This window comes from Neomonachus schauinslandi, chromosome 16 (genome assembly GCF_002201575.2).
Source record: "Neomonachus schauinslandi chromosome 16, ASM220157v2, whole genome shotgun sequence".
NCBI classification, from domain to species: Eukaryota; Metazoa; Chordata; class Mammalia; order Carnivora; family Phocidae; genus Neomonachus; species Neomonachus schauinslandi.
In genome coordinates, this window is record NC_058418.1 from 3,458,425 (window position 1) to 3,469,936 (window position 11,512).

The 11,512-nt window shown below is 58.5% G+C and overlaps 2 protein-coding genes across 2 annotated transcripts; both read left to right on the plus strand.

The window, feature by feature from the left end:
* The first annotated feature begins 813 nt into the window (after positions 1 to 813).
* TMC4 (transmembrane channel like 4) lies at positions 814 to 6,464 on the plus strand. Its single transcript, XM_044911336.1, has 11 exons — positions 814 to 902; positions 2,688 to 2,835; positions 3,353 to 3,520; positions 3,747 to 3,910; positions 4,172 to 4,298; positions 4,570 to 4,667; positions 4,947 to 5,130; positions 5,417 to 5,547; positions 5,658 to 5,813; positions 6,010 to 6,088; positions 6,185 to 6,464. Exons 1-11 carry the CDS (start codon positions 814 to 816, stop codon positions 6,251 to 6,253), a joined length of 1,413 nt encoding a protein of 470 aa, XP_044767271.1. The 3' UTR covers positions 6,254 to 6,464.
* LENG1 (leukocyte receptor cluster member 1) lies at positions 6,114 to 9,833 on the plus strand. The gene is made up of 5 exons (XM_021682388.2): positions 6,114 to 6,148; positions 6,791 to 6,969; positions 7,917 to 8,096; positions 8,699 to 8,961; positions 9,527 to 9,833. The coding sequence occupies exons 2-5, from the start codon at positions 6,838 to 6,840 to the stop codon at positions 9,798 to 9,800; spliced, it is 849 nt and encodes a 282-aa protein (XP_021538063.1). The 5' UTR covers positions 6,114 to 6,148; positions 6,791 to 6,837; the 3' UTR covers positions 9,801 to 9,833.
* Positions 9,834 to 11,512: the final 1,679 nt, after the last annotated feature.

The following is an 11,512-nucleotide window of genomic DNA, read 5'->3' on the forward strand; positions in this document are numbered from 1 at the left end:
TTTTTTTTTTTTGCTGTTGAATATTGTATGTGTTCTTTTTATATTTTTCTATTAACCCCAATGTCAGATATGATTTGCAAATATCTTCTTTTATTCCATAGGTTGCCTTTTCATTCTGTGCATTCTTTCTTTTGCTGTACAGAGGCTTTTAAGTGGCGTGTAGTCCCACTTACTCCCTTTTGCTTTTGTTGCTTGTGCTCTTGGTGTCCTATCCAAAAAATCGTCCCCACGATGAATGTCAAGGAGGTCTTTATTTTTTTCCCTAGGACTCTTTTCAGTTTTAGGTCTTATGTTTAAGTGTTTAATCAAGTTAATTTTTGTGAGTGGTGTAAGATTGAGGTCCAATTTCATTCTTTTGCATGTGGCTCCCCAGTTTTCTCAGCAACATTGGTTGAAGAGACCATCCTCCCCCATTGAGTATGTGGGCTCCCTTCTCACATATTAGTTGACTATATATATATATAATTTTTAAAATATCACACATCCAGAAAAATGCAGAAACCAAAGAAGAGAGCTTGATATGTTCCCATCCATACCAAGAAACAGAACATGACCAGCCTCCAGAAGCCCCCTCAAGATCTCAAGTTACCGCCTTCCCCCCCCAACTCCCCCACCCCCATCCTTTCTGTTCACACCATGGACTGCTTCGGCCTGTTTGGTTCTTCATATAAAAGGGAGACTCTGGATGTATGTTGAGTAGAGCCCAGAGGGCTCCCTAATGACTGGAGGTGGGGCATGGTGAAGGTGAGAAGTTAGGAATGACTCCAGGTGTTGAGCCTGAGCACTGGGAAGGGCAATGTTGCCGCCCTTATGATGGGGAGAGCTGTACAGGGCCATGTTGGTGGGGCGTGCAGTTTTGGCTGGTTGATTCTGAAGGGGCTTTTGGACGAACGAGGGGAATGGTGAGTAGGCAGTTGCATACGTGGGTTTCTGGAGACGGGTCCGGACTGGAGATGCAAATCTGGGACACACTGGCATTCAGGCAAGACTGGGAGTTCCTGTGGGGTGGGGGGGCTGTGGTCAAGAAGGAAACCAAGGACTTAGAAAAAGTGGAGTTTCTCCTAAATGCCAGGCGCTGTGCCAGGGTTATCAGATGGGGGTCCTCCTACCTTGGTACACCTCACAGTCCAGGAGGGGAGATGAACGGAGAGAAATAAAAAGCAACTTTTAGGTTAAAAAGCAGATCAGCGATTTCAGTTTGGGAGCAGTACTGTATAGAAAACAAATGGGATAATATGATACAGATGATAGAACAGGGATCAGCAATTTTTTCCTGATAAAGGCTGGATAGGAAATATGTTCATATTTTCGTTCATTTTCTGGCCATACAGTCTGTCTCAAAGTCTGCTGTTGTAAGGCTAAGGCAGCTGTAGACAGTAAGTCAATGAGTGAATGTGGCTGTGTTCCAATAAAACTTTATTTACTGAACCTGGTGCCACAGTTTGCCATCCCCTGGGGTAGAGAATGCGTGGGGACCCTCATTAAATGGAGCGGTCAATAAAGGACTGAGGAGGTGACCTGTAGGTAGAGACCAGAAAGAGGAGACGGAACCAGCCAGGTGAGCAGCTAAGACCTGGGCATTCCAGGCAGGGGGAACGGCACGTGCAAAGGCCCCGTGGTGAGAAGAGGTTTGGAGTGTTCTGAGAAATGGAGGAGGAGAAGGAGGAGGAGGGAAGAGGAGGGAGGAGGAGGAAGGAAGGAAGGACAGGATTTGAACTTCAAGAAGTAGGTGGGAGCCAGATCAGGTGCGTGCTGGCTGGATGTGCTATGAAGGAGCCTAAACTTCAAGAATAAGGAGAAGCTGTGAAATAGGTTTTAAACAGCAGTACCACCTAATCTGCATAAAAAGGAACAGAATGGATTCAAGAGGGCACAGGTGGAAGCAGAGAGACCAGATGGCAGTCCTCTGTAATTGTCCACGCGAGAGATGCTGGGGGCTTATGCCGGGGGCTTGCGCCGGGGCGATGAGGGTGGATATGGAGCTCTTTGCCCAGTTTTCTCCGTTTCTTTCCCTCGCTCTGTTTTTTTTTTTTTTTTTTTTTTTTTAAGATTTTATTTATTTGACAGAGACAGCGAGAGAGGGAACACAAGCAGGGGGAGTGGGAGAGGGAGAAGCAGGCTTCCCGCAGAGCAGGGAGCCTGATGCGGGGCTCAATCCCAGGACCTTGGGATCATGACCTGAGCCGAAGGCAGACGCTTAACGACGGAGCCACCCAGGCGCCCCTCCCTCTCTCTGCTTCTTTGTCCCCTCCCTGGGTCTTTGCCCCGCTTGTCTATCCTCCTTTCTCTGGGCCTTCTTCCCCCACCCCCTTCTCTGGACGTCTGTCCTTCCCTCTGAGTCTCTGACCCCTCTCTCTAGCCGTCTTGCCTTCATTTCACTGCCCCCCCTTTCTCTGAACCCTCCCCCTTTGGGCTCTCAGTCTCCCCAGGGTCTTTGTCTTCCTCACTCTGGGTCCCCGTGCCCTTCTCTCTGGAGCTCTGTCGCTATCTGCTGGGTGTCTGTCTTCCCGAGACTGCCCCTGAATCTCCCGGTCTCTGTCTCCAATGACCGTCTCTACGTCTCTGACTCTTTCTCTGCTAGGTGGCCGCTCGCCAAACGCCCAAGGTCCTAGGGTTCATTTCCCGGGGTGTCCCCGCACTCGTGGCTGACCTTCCACACCCCGGCTCCTGGGTCTTCCCTCCCTTAGCTCCGTGTCAGGACTGAAACAGACGCTGCTGGCCGAGTCGGGGGCCCTGACCAGCTACAGCCACCGGGTGTTCTCCGCCTGGGACTTCGGCCTCTGCGGGGATGGGCACGTGCGGCTGCGCCAGCGCAGCATCCTCTACGAGCTGCAGGTGCGCTTAGGGACCTCGAGGGGGCGGGGCCAAGAACATGGGCGGGGCCCCGAGTGGGGTGGGGCTCCGAGAGACGCTGGGTGGAGCTTTCTTCTAAGGAGGCGGCCCTTGGGAAATGAGAGGGCTGGGAGGCGCCCACAATAGGGATACCTGACGTTAAAGCGTCCAGGAAAAAGCAAGCAGCGGGGAGGGGGCGGGGCCGGAAGCTCCTCCGTACGAGGCGAAGAGCTAGGCAGGGCCCGAAGGGGCTTGATAAAGTAGGACTGGAACTCCGCACTGGGCACGCGTGCTGGGCGGGGCCTCGGAGGGCGGGGTGTGGGGTGCTGGGCGGGGCTGTGGAGGGGCGGGGCCGGGAGATCTAAACTGTCCCCTAGAGGACCGTCGGGGGGACTCGGGCAAGGATTGTAGAAGCCCTTAGAGGAGTGTTGCTCTATTAGGTCCGGTTGAGCAGGGGGCTCTGAAACACCTGCAGGGCGTGGGGGAATTGAGCCCAAATGGACATCTTTCCTGGCCTCAGGTGGAGCTGGAAGAAGCTGTGGTGCGGCGCCAGGCCGCGGTACGGACCCTGGGCCAGCAAGCCCGGGTGTGGTCGGTGCGGATCCTGCTCAATCTGCTGGTGATTGCACTCCTGGGAGCAGCCTTCTATGGAGTCTACTGGGCTACAGGGGCCGCTGTGCGGCTGCAGGTGTGGAGGGTCCTGGGGGAGGAGAGTCCCCTGTGACCCCGGCACTTTTCCAAGGTTGGAGGGGACTGAAGTCTATAATTCCTGGGCTCTTAGGAGGGAAGGGGGCGTACGTTTGAACCTTGGACTTCGGGTGCTGGAGGAAGAAGAGGCTGGGGGAGGATGTTTAGCAAGGTTCTGGAGGACCAGAACCCCAGGGTCTCTTTGCTTGGTCCACCCTTTCTCCCAGGAGATGCCCCCTGTCCAGCAGATGCCACTGCTAAAGCTCGGGGTGGATTACCTTCCGTCCATCTTCATCTCTGGGGTCAACTTCTTGCTGCCACCTGTGTTCAAGCTCATTGCCCCACTGGAGGGCTACACCAGGAGCCGCCAGATTGTTTTTGTCCTGCTCAGGTTCTAGCCTTTGGGGGTGTGCTAGGGATGATAGCAGGGCTGGTCTGAAGGACACGGGTTCTAGTACATAAGGCACGGAAATCCCCAGAACACGGGACCCAGTGAGATCTGGATTCAAAACCTGCCTCTTGTTCACAGAGCCCAGGTTTCTTCATCTGTGAAGAGGGGAGAATTGTGAGCGTGTTCCATGCAGCGGGGGGTGGGGGTGGCGGCAGGGTGAGCACTGGTCGGTGCTGATTGCTTCTCCCTTCTCCTTGCCAGGACCGTGTTTCTCCGCCTGGCCTCCTTGCTAGTCCTGCTCTTCTCTCTCTGGAATCAGATCACTTGTGAGGGCAAGGCTGAGGCTGAGGAGTGCAAAACCTGTGGCTACAATTACAAGGAACTACCGGTGAGGAGAGGGGCCCCAAATCCTGGGTCTTTCAAGGACAGGAGGTGCTAGGCGGGCCCAGACTCCAGGTTTGAGAGGAAGGAGGAGCTCAAGGTGCTAGAATACCCTCCCTTTGAGGACAAGGTTACGGATGTTCCAAAAAAACTGAGGACCTTCCCCGCCCCGAAAGGATTGTTAGGATCTCACACGCTTGTGATTTGGAGACGTGGACGCTTGGGCCTCCAGGTGCCTGGGTCCTGAGGTCTTTCTGACCCATGACTTCCTTCCTCAGTGCTGGGAGACTCGGCTGGGGCAGGAGATGTACAAACTCCTGCTCTTTGACCTGCTGACTGGCGTGGCGATCATGCTGCTCATCCAGTTTCCTCGGAAGTGAGAGCCCCGCCCCTCGCAGTGCCCCACCCCCTTTGCTAGCCCCGCCTCTGCCCCATTTCTTTGCCCTCGGTCCGCAGACCAGGCCCCCTGTTACCTAGTTACTTCCCTCTGGCCCCGCCCCTACCTCTAGCCCTCGGGCGTCGGCCTCTGGACACACACCCTCCAGGACTTTGAAAGCTCCACCCCTATTCAGATCTGCTCACTTCCCATTGGTGGGCGGGGAGGCGGGGCAAGGGGGCCGCCGCGCGTCTGACTCGGCCCCGCCCTGTCCTCCAGACTGCTCTGTGGCCTCTGTCCCGGGGCGCTGGGTCGTGTGGTGGGGACCCAGGAGTTCCAGGTGCCTGACGAGGTGCTCGGGCTCATCTACGCACAGACGGTGGTCTGGGTAGGGAGCTTTTTCTGCCCTTTACTACCTCTGCTCAACACGGCCAAGTTCCTGCTACTTTTCTATTTGAAGAAGGTGAGGAGTGTGGCGGATTCCTGGGTCCTGGAGGAGGAGGAGAACAAGGGTCCCCAACTACTAGATCCTGAGAGAGGAGGGGTCTGGAGGACAGACTCCTGGATGTGGGAGGAGGGGTTTAGGGCGTCGTAACTTTTCCGTCCCAGGGAAGAGGGGACCCGGACTCCCGGGTCTGATGGCAGCAAAGGACTAGGGACTTCTGGTTCCTGACTGAGGAGGGACTAGGACTCCTGGATGATGAAGGACAGGCTAGGACTCAGAGTCTTGTGTCTCCTTCTCCTTACAGTTCACCCTTTTCTCCACCTGCTCCCCAGCTTCCCGCACTTTTCGGGCTTCCACAGCGAATTTCTTTTTCCCCATGGTCCTTCTCCTGGGTCTGGCCGTCTCCGCTGTTCCCGTGCTTTACAGCATCTTCCTGTAAGTGGGAGAGGCGCCTGCCCCTCCCTCCCTCCCTCCCTCCCTCCCTCCTCATCCAGGATTCTGAATCTTGGCCATCTTTGAACACTGCCCGTCTCTGCCCTCTTCAGGATCCCACCTTCTAAGCTGTGTGGTCCATTCCAAGGGCATTCGTCCATCTGGGCCCAGATCCCTGAGTCTATTTCCAGCCTCCCTCAGACCGTACAGAACTTTCTGTTTTTCCTGGGGACCCAAGCTTTTGCTGTGCCTCTTCTGTTAATCTCCAGGTGAGGGAGCCCAGACTCCTGGATCTGAGTTTGTGTGCCCTGGGGGCCCCCTATTTCTAAGGGAGGAGGGGGCTGGGGGCCTGGACTCCTGGGTCTCAGGGAGGAAAAGCTGGGGGTCCAGATCCCTGGTGTCTAAGGAGCCATTACATTGAAGATATTCTAAGAGCGTTCTGGCTTCCATTTCTGTCTCCTCTAGCATCCTGATGGCATATACCGTGGCCTTGGCTAACTCCTATGGACGTCTCATCTCTGAGCTCAAACGCCAGATAGAGACGGTGAGCCAGACCGGGTTCGTGGGAAGTGGTCCTGGATATGGAAAGAAATAGGGGGGAAAGGTCTGTCTCACCTCCACTTCTTTACCCTTTACTCAGGAGGCGCGGAATAAGGTCTTCTTGGCGCAGCGCGCTGTGGCCCTGAGCTCCGCCAACGGGGCTCCTTGACCTCCCTTGGTCAGGACGATGTCCCACTTTCAGTCCGGACCTGCCCCCGGACCCTCTGTAAGCCTCCGGCGCGTCATCTCTAAAAGGGGAGAACTTGAGAAGACCCCAAGCCCTTACAGCCCTGGGATTCGGAGAGTCCCAGGGCCCTGAAGTCCCCTAACCCTGCCAAATCCCTTACTCTTCAGTTAACCTCGTGTATCAATAAACTCAGCTGAGGCTACAGAGCAGTCTTTATAATTTGCACCCCGAGGCTGGGGGGTGGGGGAAGAGCCAGACACAGGCCAATCAAATGTATTGGCCTCGAGAAGACATGACGGGCATGCCAGCCAATCAGCGGCCGCGTCCGGTAGCTTCGGGGCGGGGACACGTGATGGGCTCAGAACCTTGGCGAGAGGCGGTCGCTAGGCTACACCAACCCAAATTCGGCGTCTCAGCCAATCAGCTCTCGCTACGGACCTGGGGGGGCGTGGCATCCAGCCCAGGACCAATCCGTGGCTGAGGCAGGAACAACAGGAAGGGGCATCCTCTCGCCAACAGGAAGTGCTCGGAGGCGGGCCTGCCAGTCGGCGGACGGCTACGACGCCATGAATATCTTGCCCAAGAAGAGTTGGCACGTCCGGAACAAGGATAATGTCGCCCGCGTGCGGCGTGACGAGGCTCAGGCCCGGGAGGAGGAGAAAGAACGTGAGCGGAGGGTGCTGCTCGCTCAGCAGGAGGTAAGCCCGAGTGCGGTCGGGCGGGACTCCCGGGCCGAGCGCGCACGCGCGTGGGGAGGGGCCGGAAGCGGGGGTGGCGCGCAGGCGCAGTGCGTCCGGTGAGGTTGGAGGAGCTGGGCGTGGCTGGAAGCGCGGAGGGGGGGGGTCCCCTGCACGGCCCCCCCGACCTGGGCGGGCCCTCCGCCTCCCCCTTGCCCTGGTGTCCCCCATTCGTGTAGTTCGCGAGGCCTGAGTGTGCCTGGCACAGTAGCGGCTGGTGAAAAAAGTGAACCCTTGCTCAGTTCAAGGAAACTCGGGCCCCTGTTTAGTTTGCCTGAACAACCTCCCTGTTGAGCGCCTACTGTATGCTCCCCCGGTGCAGAGTGCTTGACCTGCGGTCTCTCAAGCACCGTTCGTGCTTGAGGGGCGCTGTCCTCCATGGTGCAGAGAAGTGGGCTGTTTCTGAGGGAAGGGACAGTGGGACACCCATCCCGCTGTGGGGCGAGCCCTGTCCCTGCTCCCCTCCGCCCCCCAGGGGCTTTGTCTAACTCCTAATCTCTAGTTTTCGGTCCTTGAGCGAATCTGGTCCTCACCTGAACTTTAAAAGTTCGCTTTTGTCAGCAGAGATTGCACGTCGTCTTGGGAGCGGTGACTGGAGTCCTGCCTGTAGTTCTGGTCGCCTGTTCTCCTATTTTGGGCTGTCTTCCTAGCTGTTTTTGTTGTGTCACCGAGGTTGGGAACTCTTGTGGCTGACCGAGAGGCAGTGTACAAGCCCAGGTGTCACCTCATTCTCCCACCGTCTCCCCCGGGCCGGGGCAGGTGTCTCTGCTGGACTCCCAGGGCCCACGCACCCTTCCTTACAGCCCCCAGCACCGACACTGGGGTTCTCTGTGCTTGGCGCCAGTCTCACAGTTCCTGGAGTCCCATCTAGGTTCTGAATTCTCTGCCTGTACCTTTCTTTTTCCCAGGCCCGCACAGAATTCCTACGGAAGAAAGCCAGGCACCAGAACTCACTCCCCGAGCTCGAAGCAGCAGAGGCGGGAGCCCCGAGTTCTGGCCCCGTGGACCTATTTCGGGAACTGCTGGAGGAAGGGAAAGGGGTGACCAGTGGCAATAAAGAGTACGAGGAAGAAAAGCGGCAGGAGAAAGTAAGCTGGCCCCCCACCTAGTCAGTTCTGGGTAGAGCCTGGGGTGAACGATGGGAACAGAGCGGTGGGAGGGGAGGAAACGAGCTACTACAGAGAACGCAGGGTGGAACACGGCACTCAGGAGTGCGGGTTACTCCATCCAGGGCTGCAGGGGCTTGGAAGTGGGTGCCGGAGCCCCCCCCCCCAGCTGTGGGACTGTTAGGTACAGACCCCTGTAGAGGTTTGGGGGCGCTTTCAATGTCAGTCAGAACCTGGGGTCCGTCGCTTACCTGTTCTCAGGGATTCCCACCAAACCCTGAACTTGCCTTTGTCTCGTCTCACTCCTTTGCCCTACTGGCTGCTTTCAGGCTTGTCCTCACATCATCTCCCCAACGTTGCCTGCCTCTGAACCCTAAAGCAGCTGCACCCCCTTCCCCCGTGCTTGTTACTGAACCCACCGTCGTGCCCAGGGCAGGAGCCCCACCTGTCCTTAGCACACGGCAGGGCTGGCTCACGCTGGTTCTGCCTGTCCAGGAGCCTCGGGTGTCCTGTCGTCACGTGGAGGGCTCCCCGAGGGGAGACCTGCTTGACCTCCTCACCTCCCTAGTTTCTGTCCCCCTCAGGAGAGGCAGGAACAAGCTCTGGGCATCCTGACATACCTGGGCCAGAGTGCAGCGGAAGCCCAGACTCAGCCGCCTTGGTACCAGCTCCCCCCAGGGCGAGGAGCCCCCCAGCCCGGCCCCGGTCCAGACGAGAAGATCAAGAAGCGCCTGGACCCTCTGCGGGAGATGGAGAAGCATTTGAGGAGGAAGAGAGGGCACAGCAGTGATGACCGCGGCCGCAGCAGAAAGGGGACGGAGGGACCGGAGAAGCAGCGGCCGGAAGCGTAAGGAAGCAGGGCCGGCCGTATGGGCACCAGGTCCGGGGCTGGGCGGCTGGAGGCGGCTCTCAACATGCAGTCGTGGGGCCCCGACGCCTGTCCGGGGGGCTGCAGAAGCAAGCCTGCTTTCCTGAGAGCCCCAGGCAACGTGCACTTGGTCTCGGGTGTCCAGTGGCTTCCCAGGCAGCAGTGTGGGGACAGACAGTGATGAAACCCACTGAGACCTACAGCTTTCTGGGGGCCAGAGTTTCAGAGCCATGGGGTCAGGCAGAGCAGGTTACTGCGTCCCGAGCTGGACAAACCCGAGCAGCTGGTCTTCCACGCAAGGGGAGACTGAGGCCCTGGGTGTGCTCACTGTTACAGCTGATTAACAGTGGGCTTTCTTGAGCTGGAGGGGCACCCCACTGTAAGGAGCGGGGGGTGATGGGAGCCCCAGAGCCTTGTGCCCAGCATGAAGCCAACTTCCCACCCCCAGGCCGCACAGACCAGAGCACGTCTGCCCGGGGCGGGGTGGGGAGGCCTCCAGGGACTCCAAGCTTTCTGAGCTTTCTGACCTGACTCCTCTCCCCAGCCCCCTGGCCCTGGGCCAGCTCCGAGCTGAACGTCTGCGGCGGGAAGCGACGGAACGTGCTCGGGCGGAGGCCCTGCTGGCGCGAGTGCGGGGCACAGCCCCCCAGAAGGACCAGCCCGAAGAAGAGGCCGACGAACGGCGGAGGCCGTACAACTCCCAGTTCAACCCTCAGTGGGCCAGGCGTCCTGCCGGCAACACCCAAGCGCTCGCTCACTGCTGGGGGGAGAGGAGAGGCCGCAGCTGCCAGCCGTCATATAAAACTATTTATTCATAAATATTTTCCAAAATGAAAATAGGTTTACCAAAAAATGTCCCTCACTGGGGAGGGGAGGAGGGGGCAGCCCTTGCCCCCAGGCCCCCAGGGTGGGGCTGCTTCCTGGGGGCGAGGGCTGCCCCGTGGCCTGGGGCCTCCCCCAGTCTTCCAGGGCAAGGCCCTCGCCTGGGCAGGGGGGTCAGCATGCGGGGGGGAGGGGAGGGTGGAGGGAGGGGCCGGTGTCACTGGAGGTCCCGGTCCTCCAGGTAGCGGTACTCAAAGGTGAAGCCTTCCTTCTTCCGCTGGCCCCACTTCTCGTAGTCAAAGTAGATGTAGGTGCCCTGGCCAGGGGAGAAGGTGGTCAGTGCGTGGGCGAGGACGTGGCCGGGGCTCCGGGCCGGACCGACAAAGGGGACAGCTCTCCGGGCCGGGGCGTGCCAGGCTCCAGGCCCAGCGCCCTGCATGCATGTGCCGTCTCCCTCCACCCTCCCCGGGCTCTTCTCAGGCGGGAAAGGTCGTCCTGTGCGCTCTGGAGGAAACGGGGAGGCGCGGAGAGGCCACGGCTGGGCCTCAACCCCAGGCACGTTCACACAGTGGCTATGGCTTCTCGCGGCGGCGTTTGAGCACAGAGCCGGTGCTCAGCCCTCGAGCTGGGTCCTAGCACTTAGTCTTCACACAACCCTGAGGCCGTGACCCCATCCTAGAGAACGGAACAGGCTGAGTCTACATCCAGGCACGCTGTTGGGACAGATGTTTTATTGGAGGCAGGGTGGGTGTGCACTTCTGAAGGAATGAGGTCTTGACACGTACTTGGAGGGTTACTTTGGCCCAAACCAGGATGGGACAGGGAGTCTGGTTAGTGTGCGAGAGGACACGGGGAAGGGGGCCGGGTCTGCGTGAGTGTCTGAAATGCGGCAAAGAACGTGAAAGAACCGAGGGGAGGGGGCCGAGTTCTCAGAGGACAAGGGCCTTGCTCAGGACTTGGCATCAGGCAAGTATGTGGTGGAAGAAGCCACTGTGGAATATAGCCAGTAAGTTACTGGAAATGAAGTACACGCCTGATACTTACTACGGAGCAGGCACCGTAAGTACTTACATGTCAGTAACTCATTTAATCCTTGCACACGTGCACACAGGGGTCTGCTACCCGTGTTTACACATAAGGACAGGGACACCGGTCCAAGCGACTTGCCCCAGATCACCCAGCAGGAACTGGGTTCAAGCCCGTGTGGTGTGGCTCCAGAGTGGGGTGCAGCAAGGGGGAGATTCTTATCACCACCACGTGGGGAGTCATTAAGAAAATAGCTTCCCCCTTCGTGGTCGCTGCGGATCCCCTGCCCTGCCGGGCGGAGGGGGCACGGGATGAGGGAGCGGCGGTCGAGGACAGAGGCCCCGGCAGAGCACGGGGCGGGCAGGGCACAGGGAGGGGCCCTCACCTGCTCAAACTCATCCGTGATGGTCTTGGGCTCCTCGTGCCTCTGGAACCACATCATGTACTTGGTGTGGAATCGCCACGACTGCTTCTTTAGGGCTTTGGCTGCCAGGTACTGCGCCTTCGTGCCCTGGGGGAGGAAGTGTGGAGCCGGGGATCAGGGGACCCCCAAACTGGGGGGGCGAGGGGCACAGGGCTGACCCCAGGCCCCGCCGTGGACCGAGGCTGGGCTGGAGGTTGGGCCGGACAGTCCAGGTGGAGAGGGGCTGGGGCACAGAACATACCACTGCTGGTCAGGAGG

Bases quoted from the DNA above. Each gene is read 5' to 3' on its own strand.
- LENG1 (XM_021682388.2), top strand. From the start codon at position 6,838: ATGAATATCTTGCCCAAGAAGAGTTGGCACGTCCGGAACAAGGATAAT. The intron at 6,970-7,916 runs GTAAGCCCGAGT...TCTTTTTCCCAG, and splicing joins TGCTGCTCGCTCAGCAGGAG to GCCCGCACAGAATTCCTACG. The intron at 8,097-8,698 runs GTAAGCTGGCCC...TGTCCCCCTCAG, and splicing joins AAGAAAAGCGGCAGGAGAAA to GAGAGGCAGGAACAAGCTCT.
- TMC4 (XM_044911336.1), top strand. From the start codon at position 814: ATGGGGAGAGCTGTACAGGGCCATGTTGGTGGGGCGTGCAGTTTTGGC. The intron at 3,911-4,171 runs GTTCTAGCCTTT...TCTCCTTGCCAG, and splicing joins ATTGTTTTTGTCCTGCTCAG to GACCGTGTTTCTCCGCCTGG. The intron at 4,668-4,946 runs GTGAGAGCCCCG...CCTGTCCTCCAG, and splicing joins CTCATCCAGTTTCCTCGGAA to ACTGCTCTGTGGCCTCTGTC.